At 36.7% G+C, this 15,510-nt stretch overlaps 1 protein-coding gene across 3 annotated transcripts in view; it reads right to left on the reverse strand.

Moving 5' to 3' along the window:
- The window catches only part of INTS2 (integrator complex subunit 2), a 49,886-nt gene that overhangs the window by 12,330 nt on the left and 22,046 nt on the right, over nucleotides 1-15,510 (reverse strand). For all 3 annotated transcript variants that reach the window (XM_014856952.3, XM_014856953.3, XM_044744926.2), the window contains exons 15-18: nucleotides 14,624-14,732; nucleotides 5,315-5,419; nucleotides 3,181-3,345; nucleotides 1,556-1,757 (exon numbers count right to left, since the gene is read on the reverse strand). In XM_014856952.3, coding sequence (XP_014712438.1) covers nucleotides 1,556-1,757; nucleotides 3,181-3,345; nucleotides 5,315-5,419; nucleotides 14,624-14,732 — 581 coding nt within the window. The remainder of the gene's footprint in view (nucleotides 1-1,555; nucleotides 1,758-3,180; nucleotides 3,346-5,314; nucleotides 5,420-14,623; nucleotides 14,733-15,510) is intronic.

Below are 15,510 nucleotides of genomic sequence, written 5' to 3' on the forward strand. Positions count from 1 at the left end.
AAATTTCTTAAAGGAATAATGAACTGGAATTCTACATCCAGGCTAAATATCAATCACATGTGAGAGAAAGAATAGAAACCTTTTCATGCATGCAAGTCTCAAAAAAAAATAAGTTTCTCAAACACCCTTTCTCAGGAAGCAACCTGAGTATGAGTTCTACTCACTAAAATGAGGAACTAAACCAAGAAAAACATGGTATCCAACAAAGAGAGACAAACGCAATTCCAGGACGGCCACTGTGCATGTCCCAGATTGAAACATGAGGATGGAAGGCTCTGAAAGGAACGTTTCCAAGAAAAAAAATGTTACTGATACGTTACTTGATGTGTTATAACTAATTGTAAAGTAAATTTCCCCTCATAATGGAGTCTGGGGATGAATTAGTTACTGATACAAAAAAAAACAACCCTGAGCAAATGGAAAAGAGGGAAGTATTAACTCAGAGTTTGAGTGTGGGGTGCACAGTTGTGCAAGATAAGTATAAGTCGTATAAGTTGCGTAAGTTGTATAAGTGAGGAGGGCAGTTGTATAAGAAAGAAATTGTAATCAAAGGATAGCACATAGGTCAACTATAAATAACACTTATGTAGTCATAATATGCACACTGAATATTGCTTTAACCAAAAATTTTGATATAACTGTGTTGGGAGAAATGGAGGAAGAGGGACTCATAGGGGAGGAAGCAAGAAAGAGTGCTAAATCTTCATCTTGTATAGTAGGAAGTCAAAAGAAAATTTCTAACTTGAAAAGTCAGAAAATCATAGTAATTGTAAGCATATTATTGAGATACATGAGGGGATACAAATGCGAAAATAAGATAAAAGAGCTGAAAATAGTTGTCTCTGGGGAGCAAGAGTCTAAATGGGAAGGTGTGGGCAAACCTTATATACTATTTAACTTATGTGCATTTATTAATTTGATATAAGTAAAAAATTGAAAAAGTATAAATATTCCCAGATTTACTAAATCAAAATCTCAGGGAAGTCCAGCCCAGTATTCTGTTTTCAGAGCTGACCAGGTGTTTTCGATGCCATCTGTGGACCAGCAGAGACTCATTTGACTAAAGACAAAATAATTAATCCAGCATTCCCTAAACTTTACTGCATACTGGAATCAACTGGGGAATCTTCAAAAAAATACTAATGCCTGACTCCCAGCCACATACATTCTGATTTAATTGGCATGGGTTACAACTTGGACATCAAGATTTTTAAAAGCTCTCCAGGTAATTTTAACGTGCAGCAAAATGTGGAGCCACTGCAACAATGCAAGACACAATAGTGATCTAAATCACAATTAGCCACAAATGACTATACATGAGAACTCACTTTTAAAGAACTTTCTCAAGTTGGAAAAACTTTAAGGTCTCTCTCTCTTTCTTAAGATAAAGTTTATTCTTTTCCTTAAAGTTGTAACAACTCTTTAATTAGTAGTCTTCAGAAAGGATTTATAATGTTAAATACTAAACAATTTTTTTCAACAGTTAAGTTTAGGTTATTGTATATAATCACTGCTATACACTTATCTTTTACATGTAACAATACACTGAAATTACCTTCTAGGCATCACAGTATTAAGAACCATCCACAGTTTATTGACCGTTTGAAGAATTCTCCGTGGAACCCCTGAATTCAATAGCTGGTTCATGTTGGATGTTAATACTTCTGCATATGGTATAAGTTCACTGGCAGAGAGTAGAGTCAAGTGTTCTAGAATCTGCATCACTTGTGTGTGACTTACTGGGACAGCTGAAAATGCTAAAAGGAAAATTTAGCAGTCATAATCTATATTCTATCCAGCTTACCAAAGAGGAAGTAACATTGCTCTATCAGACTATAGGCCAAACAAATCAAGAAAACAATCTTGCTTTACTTTCAATCCTAGCCATAGTTCTGGCTATACTTAAAATAAGGACCTTAAGAAAAATTTATGTAGGCATAGTTATTTCATAAAGAACAAAAAATATCTCATTTTAGAAATCACATTAGTGACCCAAAGACAAATGACATTTCCTTGGAGACTGAGACTGATTTTAAAAATTGATTGAAATATGAAAATATACCCAAATATTGCTTTTGGTAGTAACATTCATTTGAAGAGATTTTATTTTTGTTTCCTTTTTCTCCCCAAAGCCCCCCAGTACATAGTTGTATATTTTTAGTTGTGGGTCCTTCTAGTCATGGCATGTGGGATGCCACCTCAGCATGGCTTGATGAGCGGTGCCATGTCCATGCCCAGGATCTGAACCAGCGAAACCCCAGGCCACCGAAGCGGAGTGCGCAAACTTAACCACTCGGCCACGGTGCCAGCCCCATAATATTCATTTGAAAGATTCAAATTTCTTGATACCTAGTGGTTAAAGTTGGATGTGCTCCGCTTCAGTGGCCCAGGTTTGGTTCTTAGGTGGGGAACCACACCACTCGTCTGTCAGTAGCCATGCTGTGGCAGCAGCTCACATAGAAGAACTAGAAGGACTTACAACTAGAATATACAATTATGTATTGGGGTTTTGGGGAGGGGGAAAAGAAAGAAATCTAGGACAGTGCTCTTCAATAGAATAGTCACTAACCACATCTGTCTATTGAGCATTTGCAGTGTAACTAGTCCAAAATGAGATGTGCCCAAAGTATAAAATACACAGCAGACTGCAAAGACTTAGTATGGTAAAACAGTAAAATATCTCATTAATAGTTTTTTTATACTGATTACATGATGAACTAATATATTAGATTTATCAGGTTAAATAAAATAATTATCAAAATTAATTTTCCCTGTTTCTTTTTACCTTGTTAACATAGCTATAGAAAGTTTAAAATTACATGTGTGGTTTGTATCATATTTCTGTTTGACAGCGGTGATCTAGAACACTATCCGTTAACTACAAGTACATTGCTCTATTCCATGGCACTTATTTCTGACCATTATTTCTGATTGACTTCTCTGGAAGATCCTAAAACCACACAACCTGTTTAGTGATATGACATAGGACTTATGAGGAAACAGATACAAGCATATCAGAAAGAAATGGTTAAAACTCCTTAAACTCAAAGAGAATTACTTGAAATATATTCACCAAAACATTAGTATATCCCCAGGGAAATTCTGCATGATTTTAAGATTTCAATGAGCCTAACATCTCTGCACTACTAAAAGGGAAAAAGGAGTATCAATTCACTATACCTTCCTGGAGTTGTTTAGGCGAGTGGTTTTTGGCATTATTAGTCAGGAGCATTCGCCTTAACAGGGCATCAGTCCCTGTGATTTCTTCTTCACAGATCCAATCATCCACAATGCATAAATGTGGGTAGTTAGTTGCAAGGAGACGTAGTAAAGCAGAATGCAACCCTTAAAAATTTACAAGAAGTAAATTGGATTCTTCATTTATAAACACAAAAATCCTCTCTCTCCTCTCTTCCTCTCCCTGCTCCCTTTCATTTTCAGCAATCCAAAGGAATCTGCACTTCTTGTGCATGCATTCCACAGTTTGGGAACTTCTGTTTAGTAGTTGAGCCAGGGAATCTGCTTAAATAAAGATCCCCAAGTGATCTGTTACACAGGAGGAAGCTGGAAACCACTACTTCTATCAAAAGTTCTCAAGCTTCCTTCCACCCTATCCCAATATCAATGTCTTCCATCAGGAAAAGTGGTTTGACAGAGCAGTAGTTCAAGAGTTGAGAGGGGGAGGAAAGAAAAAGAAGAGAAAAGAATGTCCATTTGGGTGAGATCATATATGGTTTGAAAAAGGCCTCACTCAGAAATTCTGACAGGCTTCTATCGGAGAACATGTGCTCTCCTCCAACCCAGATGAGAATCATTGCTATAGATGGGTAAAATTAAACTTGCTCACTTGGAGTGCCTAAAAGGTCTCAGGCACTTTATGTACATTTTCTCATATCACCCTAATATTCCTACAAGGTGAGCAATATTGTCTCCATTCTACTGTAAGGAAACAGGCTGACAGACATTGATTAATGTCACACAGCTAAGCATGTCAGCCAACCGAAGCAGTACTGATGATACCCACAAGAGGGTGCATTTGTCTTCCTTCAAGAAAAGGAATGGGAAACCTTCCTATTTCTAAATCAGTCTTGTTTCTAACCTTTGCTGATAGCATAGTTTGACTATTCATGATTATTATTGTGTAATATCAATAAGGAGAAAATGATGATACTGTAAAAATGCCTATTTAGATATATGAAATACCACTATGCTAAGTGCTTAGCACATAAATACTCAATAAATATTGTTGTTACTATACTATTATCATCATCAGAGTTTTAAGATTAGTAGTAATAAAAGTACTTTAGATCCAATCATCCCCTTATTATGCAACTTAGATCAACCATACCACTGCTTAGTCCCATAGGGATAGTATCTGCTTCCTTTCTCATAGAAACTGCTTAAAATTAATGTTTCTGTTTGAAAAGACACTGTAACAATCAAAAGTGGTATAAATTTAAAGTCTAAAAATCTAAATGCACAAGTGTATGTATACTTAAGACTATCCCAAAACAGTCACAAAAATGACTGCTTACAACAGTACAAATTAATCTACATTTCATAATCTCTTCAACAAAACAGTTAGTTTCCAAATGTTGCCAAATATAACATCATTTCTTTGGAAACAGATTATGCAAAGATATAATAAATGAAGACATCTGGCTAAAGATGACCAAAGAAAGCTCACGTTCCTCCTTGAAACCAACGATAACAAGGAAAGAAAAAGAAAATTCCAACTTCAAGGAAACAAACAAACAAAAAAAACACCCCACACTCACACATTGTTAAAAAAGAAAAAAAGAAAACATTATTAAAAAAAGAAAAAAATTGAATCTCAAAACATATTTCTATGACAGCTTTACACTAAAAATATTACAGTAATTTCACGCTCAGGAATATTATATAGTAATTAAAAACAATAACATAGACTACATGTACTGACATGAAAAGATTTCCAAGACTCCAAGAGGAAAAAGCAAACCTCAGAAAAGAGAGGGTATAATACCATTTATAGTTTAAAGAAAGAATTTTTTACTCGTGTATCTATTAGCCTCAATCATATGAAATGGCATTTTTGTAAGTCAAAAATAGTTAAATACCTGCAATTTCATATGGTTTAACCTGTAGAAAAAAATGTCTGAAATTACACACCAAAATAAAACAGCTGGGGGTTTGAGGGGGAAGAGTTGGTTTGCAGGGAGTGAGACAATTTGAATTTTTAACACTGAGCACCTATTACACATTATAACATTATAAACAGTAAAGTATGTTTTACCAATAAACGTCAACAGTAAAAAGCAAGTAAAACAAATACCTCCCAACTCCTGCTGCAGCCCTTGAGCCTGTCGAATAAGGAATTTGATAGGAATCTGATCCATTAAAGAAGACGAATATGATTTGGGCTTTCTTTGCATGGCAGCTGTCAGTCAAAGATGAAAAGTATAAGATAAAGTGTCAGAAACAACATAATTCTTAACCTTCAACGCAAATGAAAACAAAAACAATGTTACATTACTTTTAATTCACTGAATCTGTGAACATAAGTCATAAAAGGTGAAGAATCACTACCAAAATGGTGGAAACACAGGATGAGAAAGAACATAGCTAAGGGCAAGATCTGAAAAATGCCCCCAAATTGAAACTAGTTGGGAGAAAAATCATGAGTGAGAGAAGCCATCTGCAGAAGTACCCTATGCTAAAAAAAACCAAAAACACCCACCTGATAAGTCAGTCAAGACTCTCTCAAATCTAATTAGGAAGACCAAATGCAGTCATGACCACACAGCTTAAAGCTTCATGATTCTAACAGCCTATTATATACATTTAACCTATTATATACATTACAGTGGCGACTGACTCCTTTTAAAGGAAGTTGGGCAATATGAATTTGACTTCTTTCTCTCAAAACTTCTACCTTCAGTCAGCTAACAAGTCCATTTTTTTTTAACAAGTCCATCTTACTTTCTGTTCTTTTTCTGCTGTCCTAATTCAGTGCCTACTCGTTGTTTGTTTAAATATCTATTATGGCCCAATTTCCTGGATTCTAATTTCTCTTCTCTTTAAATCACCCTTCCCACTGCTGCCATAGTCCTCATATTTAAATACAGAGTTGGCCAGATCATGTGTCTCTGGCTCCCTGTTCAAAAACCTTCAGTGGATTCCTACATCCCACAGAATAAAGGTCCTTGCCAATCTATGCTATTTTTCTCTGTCTCATCTCCACCATACTCTATATGCCTGACTCCTCATCTCATTCCAAGGTACTTTGCTTGTGCACCACAGACCCAAATGAGAATCTAAACTAGGGTGTTCATAGTTTAAAAAAATCATATCCAATATACTTATTCTTTTTCAAATACAAACCACAAAGTATAAAGCTCAACAAATTTTTTTTGTTTGAAGACAAGAAGTATATAAGAGCAAGTGTTAGAATAAAAGGTGAGAATCATTACATATACAGACTATATAACTCTTGATTAGATATAATCTCCCTTGTAAATTAATAAATTAGCATCCTAGTTTTCCAGACCAATCTTTTATGAACTGAGTACAAATGTGTTTCAGAAGGCAGTTAAAATAATATATGTTTCAGTGATAGTCAGTCCTAGCCAGGGCAATTAAGCAAGAAAAACAAATAAAATGCATCCAAACTGGAAAGGAAAAAGTAAAACTGTCACTCTTTGCAGATGACATGATACTGTACATAGAAAACAATAAAGACTCCATCAAAAAATTGTTAGAACTAATAAACGAATTCAGTAAAGTAGCAGGATACAAAATCAATACACAAAAATCTGTGGCATTTCTACATACTAATAACAACCTATCAGAAAGAGAAATTAGGGGCTGGCCTGGTGGCATAGTGGTTAAGTCCACACACTCCACTTTGGTGGCCCAGGGTACGCCAAGTCTGATCCTGGGAGCGGACCTACGCACCACTCATCAAGCCATTTGCATCAACATGCTGGAGGGTATTATGCTAAGCAAAATAAATCAGACAAAGAAAGCCAAATACTGTATGATTTCACTTATATGTGGAAGATAAAACAACAAAAACAACAAACACATAGACACAGAGAGTAGATTGGTGGTTACCAAAGGGGAAGGGAGAGGAAGGCAGACAAAAGGGGTAAAGGGCAAATGTGTACAATAACAAATGACAACTAGACTTTGAGTGGTGAACATGATGTAGTCAACACAGAAGTCAAAATGTAATGATGTAGGGGGCCGACCCAGTGGCGGAGCGGTTAAGTGTGCACGTTCCGCTTTGGTGACCCAGGGTTCGCCAGTTCGGATCCTGGGTGTGGACATGGCACCACTTGGCAAGCCGTGCTGTGACAGGCGTCCCACAAATAAAGTAGAGGAAGATGGGCACGGATGTTAGCTCAGGGCTAATCTTCCTCAAAAATAAATAAATAAACAAACAAACAAACAAGAAAGAAATATAATGATGTACACCTGAAACTTATTTAATGTTATAAACCAATGTTACCTCAATAAAAAATTAACTAAAAAAAAAAATCTGTTGTTTAATGTAGCCACCTTCATTAATTATCTTTGCTAGAGCTTCTGGATAACTTGCTGCAGCTTCTACATCAGCACTTGCTACTTCACCTTGCACTTTTAAGTTGTGGAGATGGCTTCTTTCCTTAAACCTCATGAGCCAACCTTTGCTAGCTTCAGACTTTTCCTCTGCAGCTTCCTCACCTCTCTCAGGCTTCAAGGACTAGAAGAGAATTAGGGCCTTGCTCTGGATTATTAGGCTTTGGCTTAAGGGAATGTTGTGGCTATCCAGACCACTGAAACTTTCTCTATATGAGCAATAAGGCTGTTTCACTTTCTTATCATTCATGGGTGCACTGGAGTAGCACTTTTAATTTCCTTCAAGAAGTTTTCCTTTGCATTCACAACGTGGCTAACTGGCACAAGAGGCCTAGCTTTCGGCCTATCTCAGCTTTTGACGTGGCTTTTCACTAAGCTTAATCATTTCTAGCTTTTGATTTAAAGAGAGAGATGTGCAACTCTTCCTTTCATTTGAGAGGTCATTGTAGGGTTATTAATTGGCCTAATTTCAATATTGTTGTGTCTCAGGGAATGGGAGGACCAAGGAGAGGGAGATAAGAGAACAGGCAGTTGGTGGAACAGTCAGAACACACACAACATTTATCAACTAAGTTCACCTTCTTATATGGGCACGGTTCATGGTGCCCCAAAACAATTACAATAGTAACATCAAAGATCACTGATCACAGATCACCATAACAAATATAATAATAATGAAAAGTTTGAAATATTGTGAGAATTACCAAAATGTGAAACAGAGACACAAAGCAAGTAAATGCTGTTGGAAAAATGGCACCGATAGGCCTGCTCGACACAGGATTGCCACAAACCTTCAGTTTGTAAAAAATGTGATATCTAAAAGTGCAATCAAGTGAAGTGCAATAAAACAAGGTATGCCTGTGGGTTCCAGTGATAGTCAAATCCTGGTTCTAACACTTACTATTTAGGGGAGTTACTTAAGTTCCCTGTGCCTCAGTGTTCTCATCTGTAAAATAAACATAGTACCTATCTCATAGAATTGTTGTGAGAGTTTACATGAGTTAACATGTGTAAAGTGCTTCAAGCAGTGTCTGGCACATAGCAAGCACTCAAATGTTAACTAGTATTATTAAGATCTAGAGTCCCAGGGCCAGCCTGGTGGCACAGCGGTTAAGTTCGCACGTTCTGCTTCAACGGCCTGGGGTTCACCGGTTGGGATCCCGGGTACGGACATGGCACCACTTGTCAAGCCATGCTGTGGTAGGCGTCCCACATATAAAGTAGAGAAGATGGGCACAGATGTTAGCTCAGGGCCAGACTTCCTCAGCAAAAAAAAAAAAAAAAAAAAAGAGGATTGGCAGCAGATGTTAGCTCAGGGCTAATTTTCTTCAAAAAAAAAGATCCAGAGTCCTCAAGAACAGCTTAGGGTAAAAGTATCAATATTCAAGTTTCTGGACCTATGAAATTGAAAACAAAATCCCAATCACATTTTAATGATTCCATCAAAGAACCAGCAGCCCATGAAGCCCTGCCTAAAGCAATTATTTCTCTTTAACATCTCTGTGAAATACAACATCAAGAATATTATTAATTCTTCAGTAAAAGACTATGAAGGGTATATGAGAAGATCATTTGTTTCATATATACAACATGAGCAATTACATTTCCAGATTTCTTGCAATGTATGGTTTTCAAAGATTCAAATTTAACATTTAACTTCATCCTCAATAAACCTGTAGAAATGTTTTGAATACTGTTTGCATTGCCCCTAGTCTTTGTGACATTTTAATCCTTAAAAATATCCTATAGATGGGGCTGGCCCCGTGGCCGAGTGGTTAAGTTTGCGCGCTCCGCTGCAGGCGGCCCAGTGTTTCATTGGTTCGAATCCTGTGCGCGGACATGGCACTGCTCATCAAGCCACGCTGAGGCAGCATCCCACACGCCACAACTAGAAGGACCCACAACGAAGAATATACAACTATGTACTGGGGGGCTTTGGGGAGAAAAAGGGAAAAAAATAAAATCTTTAAAAAAAAAATCCTATAGAAAATGAATTCACTTATGAAATTAGCATTAACTTGATACCAAAGCCTTGAAGAAAGGAAGAAAGAAGAAAGGAAAAGAAAAAGAAAAGGAAAAAAGGCAAATTTCACTTGTTTAAACAGAGATAGGAAAAAAATTGTATTAAAAAAAAACCAAGGGGGCTGGCCCAGAGGCGCAGCAGTTAAATTCACGCGTTCCGCTTCGGCAGCCCGGGATTCACCGGTTCGGATCCCAGGTGCAGACATGGCACCGCTTGGCAAAAGCCACGCTGTGGCAGGTATTCCACACATAAAGCAGAGGAAGATGGGCACGGATGTTAGCTCAGGACCAGGCTTCCTCAGCAAAAAGAGGAGGATTGGCAGCAGTTAGCTCAGGGCTAATCTTCCTCAAAAAAAAAAAAAAACCAAGCAAATCAAATCTAGCACCATACTAAAAGAATAATACACCAAGAGCAAGTAGGGGTCATTCCAGGAATATAAACATATTAATTATACAATGAATCATATAAATAGGCCAATTTATCTCAATAATTCCCAAAAAAGCATTTACACTCTTTGACATCAGAATTAAAAGGATCTTTTCAGACACCATGTCTTCTCAGAGAAGGGAAACAATAGAAAGAATAAACAAATGGGACTTCATCAGACTAAAGAGCTTCTTCAAGGCAAATGAAAACAGGATTGAAACAAAAAAACAACCCACTAACTGGGAAAAAATATTTGCAAGTCATATATCTGACAAAGGCTTAATATCCATAATATATAAAGAACTCTCACAACTCAACAACAAAAAATCAAACCACCCAATCAAAAAATGGGCTGGAGACATGAACAGACATTTCTCCAAAGAAGATATACGGATGGCCAATAGGCATATGAAAAGATGCTCATCATCGCTGATCATCAGGGAAATGCAAATCAAAACTACACTAAGATATCACCTTACACCCATTAGAATGACAAAAATATCTAAAACTAATAGTAACAAATGTTGGAGAGGTTGTGGAGAAAAAGGAAGCCTCATACACTGCTGGTGGGAATGCAAACTGGTGCAGCCACTATGGAAAACAGTATGGCGATTCCTCAAAAAATTAAAAATAGAACTACCATACAATCCAGCCATCCCACTACTGGGTATCTATCCAAAGAGCTTGAAGTCAGCAATCCCAAAAGTCCTGTGTACCCCAATGTTCATTGCAGCATTATTTACAATAGCCAAGACATGGAAGCAAGCTAAGTGCCCATCAACAGATGAATGGATAAAGAAGATGTGGTACATATATACAATGGAATACTACTCAGCTGCAAAACAGAACAAAATCATCCCATTTGCAATAACGTGGATGGAACTTGAGGGAATTATGTTAAGTGAAATAAGCCAGCTAGAGAAGGATCATCTGTGTATGACTCCACTCATGTGAGGAATTTAAAAATGTGGACTAAGAGAACAGTTTAGTGGCTACCAGGGGAAAGGTGGGGTGGGGGGTGGGCACAAAGGGTGAAGTGGTGCACCTACAACACAAATGACAAACATTAATGTACAAGTGAAATTACACAAGATTGTAACCTATCATTAACTCAATAAAAAAAAATTTTTTTAAATGATACTCTAAGAAATTCAGAGCTTGACTACTCCAAACTAAATGTCAATACGTTTCCTATGATGAGTGATAACTTGTTAGGAGAACATTGTACAGATCCTATACAAAGTAAAATTTTATTGACAGACAAAAAATAACTTGAATAAATTTACTCATTCAAAAAACAGTGATTAAGTGCCTACTATGTATCAAGTAAAATTCTAAATGCTAGATATGGCAGCAAAAAAAAAAGACAAAAATTAGCCTCCAGGAAGCTTACATTTTAATAATTAAAAAGAAAAGATTATTTCATATTTCTAGATGGGAAGACAATATTGTAAAGATGTAAATTCTCTCCAAATTAATCTATAAGTTTAACATAATTCTGATTAAAATCCCAGTATAATCTTCCTCTATGCAATTTGAGAAAATTATTACAAAGTTCATGTTAAAGATTATATATGTGAGAGTAGACAGAAATATTGAACAAGAAAGGTACTGGAAATGTCTGAGATAAAAAAGAAAATCCAAAAACAGACATAGGTTTGTAATAAAACTTCGATATACCTCAAAGCAACCTTCTAAAGTAATAGGAAAATGATAGATTATTCACTACATAATGTTAACAAATGACCGATTATTAAAAAATAAAATTGGATACTTTACACCAAAATTAATTAAAGGTACACTTAAATTTTAAAAATGAAATAATAATGTCCTAAAAGAAAATACAGGCGATTAGTTATATAATGCTAGTATCTTGCTTTGAAAGATTTTCCCCCCTATAAAATTCTATAATTAAACAACACCATAAACAAATGATAACACTCAATTTTGTAAAAAATTGGCATTCACGTTCTATACAAATGAGGGATTCTATAATGCTATAACCTATTTGGAAGGCAATATGGCGATGCATTTTTTAAATCTCCTAATTTTCCAAAATCTTTGTCTTAGTAGTTCTATATTCAGGAATCTATCCTAAGGAGAGAAATAACCATGCCTATATACAGGGTCAAAACCAGAGCACAGTTAACAAGGTACTGAAACTACAACACAACTTCACAGGTAGTAATAAATTTAAGGCAGAATTATCTTTTTGGCCATCAAAGAGCAAAATTCTCTCACGGTGTGACATATTCTGCAGTTATTTGTTCCCCTTGGAGATGAGACTAGACTAGAAAAAAACTCTCCTGAACCAGAGGAAAAAATTCTCCAACGAAAGGCCAATCCCTCCATTTGTCTTCCACATCCCATCTCCTCTCACCTACCAAGGACGTCACTCACCTTCCGTCTCTACTAGATTACTCCCAACAGCATGCAAACATTCTCTTATCTCTTTCACTTTAAAAAAAATCCTCTCCTGACCTCATTTTCCTTTCCAATTACCACATTCATTGTTCTTCTTCTCTTCACAACTCCTCAAAACGGCTGTCTCTACTCATTGTCTCCAGTATACCTCCTCTAATTTTCTTTTGAATTCACTACAGTCAGGCTTCCATCCTACCACTTTACCAGTGAAACTGTAAAGTTCAAATGACCTCCAGCGAGCTATATACAGTCATCAGCTGAGCCTCAGTCCTAATCTTACTTGATCTATCAATATCATTTGACTGATCACTCTCTCCTCTTTGAAACACTCTTCCCTTGGCATCCAGGAGATCACATCCTCCTCCCACACTCCCTCTCTTGGTGGTCTTATTTAATGTCATGATTTTAAGTATCATTTATATGCCAAAGAACCTCAAAGCTTCAGTCCAGATATCTCCCCTGAATTCCAGGCCCATACATGAACTGTCTCCTTAACATCCCCACTTGAAAGTCTATCAGACAGCTCAAACTTAACGTGTCCACAACTGAGCTCCTGATCCCCCACAAACCTGCTTCTCCTCCAAGCTCTTTTATTGCAGTTGATAGCCATTCTGTCCTTTAGGCTCAGGCCAAAAGCCTCCACATCGACCTTGGCTCCCGTCGCTCAAACCTCATGAACGCATCAGCAAAATCTCTCAACTCTATCTTCAAAATACATATACACTGCTACCAGTCCAAACTACCACCACCTTTTGCCCAGAATCTTATAAAAACCTACTAACTTTCTTCTAATCCCCCAGTTCCTTTACCAAGACTCAATCCAGCCTGAGTTGTACTCCTAACCTAAAATCCTTAACTTTCCAATTGAGATCCATCAGAGTGTTGCATAAAGAACAACAGCTTCACAGGAACACTGGGTTGAACTGAGCATGTCATTGGGGACTAGACTACATAATCTTTAAAGATTCCTCCAGTCCTGAAAATTGAGTGACTTGCTAATTCTACAGGGTATGTACATAAGAGTTGGCTATACTATCCTCTGTATTTTTATGTATTAAAGAAAATTTTTTGCCAGACATTAAATACAAACTAAGAGTGTATCTTGGTCCCCTGCTATAGTATTAGTGGTCTGAGTTCTCCTCCAGAACATCTCCTTGTAACTCATTCCTCTACTATCTATTTATTAAATCACAAGTATCATATGCCTTAGTAGAATTTGTCACATATGGATAAAAGTGGAAGGCTATTATCTAATGCTTATTATTAGCCCACCTTGTCTCTAATATGACAAAGACTATAATTAAAGTTATGTGATATCATCTGCATAACCCTAACAACTACAGTCAGGAAAGAGACCAGGTGAGAAATTCACAGTATATTTAAAACACAATACTTCAGATAAATAAAAGAAGTTGATCTGCCAAACATTGAAAAGTAACTTTAAATTTATAGCTTTAAAAAAATAAAATCATTCAACTGTGGCAAAACAACCATCCTTACAAGAATTACCCCTGTGTTATACGCTCAATGCCTACAACTTTTTAATGACACTCTTTTTGTTTCAAATACGGAACTACATACATTTAGCAAACCTAAAATACAGGTGAATTTTCTTTTTAAAGTACGTAGGAAAACACACTACTTTATACTGATCTTCTATGCTAAATTGGACCTTCTGATATTATACAAAGTAGCTAAGTTTGAAAGCCCAGTTCAGTGATAATTTTAATAGCAAAAGGATACTCTTTTATTGTTTTTTCCTATTACTTTTGATTAGATTTTTCACACTAATGGAAGACAAAGGAAGATTGAAATTAAGCAAAAATATTTCAGTTACAGTTCCTTTGCTTATCTCAATTTATATTTAGTTAATAAGGTCACTAAAATTGTTAAAATATAGGCAATTCAGTTATCTATTAATTTAGCCTGCTAAAAGGAAGACTGAGCCCTAAGGGGTGGTTATATACCCACACATACACGTATTTATACATCAGAGTGTACAATGCCTACATGGCAAAGACCATAGAATGATGCAGGAGCTTGTTAGAATATTTGACCTTATTTTCTCATTTAACAGCTTGGAAAGTAAGAAAACATAAGCAAATAACACAAAGTATCACTAGAAACACTCCTCTATGTACAACTTACCTAAAGTCTTCGTGTTTGCTAGGAGAGCTTCTTCGTAAGACAGAATATAGTAAAGCACCAAAAGCTGTGCTGTGATACTGAAACGCTGATTAAGGCGGATATTGTCTCCCTGGAGGTAATATAATAAAGACTTTAAAATATTTTTAAATTTCATGAGTGCTTTTTTGATGGTAAAAGCATTCAAAATGGACTATTCAGTGTTGCTGCTCCCAAGCTCAGATAAAACAGGAGAAACATTGCTATGTTTGCATTAAACTCAAAGAGAGAACTTGAAGTTTAAAGTAAATTTGAGATGGTGTGGGAGATGAAAGACGACATGCTTAATAGTCTCTAAGATAGGAAAAAAAAGACTTCAGCTATTACTCAACAGCAATACCATCAAGCTGCTTCTGAAAAAAGCTTATGAGTCTCAAGTATTATCTGAAACTAGCATGAAGAAAATAACTCCTAAAAAAGATACTGTACATTTAAACATGTAGATAGAGCCAGCCCTGGTGGTCTAGTGGTTAACATTCGGCACTCTCATCGCCATGGCTGGGGTTCGTTTCCCTGTCAGGGAACCAACCGCACTACCCATTTGTTGGTTGTCATACCGTGGCGGCTGTGTGTTACTGTGATGCTGAAAGCTATGCCGCTAGTATTTCAAATACCAGAAAGGTCACCCATGGTAGACAGGTTTCAACAGAGCTTCCAGACTGACAGACTAGGAAGAAGCTGGCCACTCACTTCCAAAACAATTGGCCATGAAAACCGTAGGAACAGCAGCAGAACATTGTCTGATAGAGCGCTGGAAGGTGAGAGGATGGCAGAAAACCGACCGGGCATGGTTCTGCCCTGATGTATGCAGGGTCACTAGAAGTTGGAATTGACTCAGAGGCACTAGCAAC

Source organism: Equus asinus, chromosome 13 (assembly GCF_041296235.1).
Source record: "Equus asinus isolate D_3611 breed Donkey chromosome 13, EquAss-T2T_v2, whole genome shotgun sequence".
Classification (NCBI taxonomy): domain Eukaryota; kingdom Metazoa; phylum Chordata; class Mammalia; order Perissodactyla; family Equidae; genus Equus; species Equus asinus.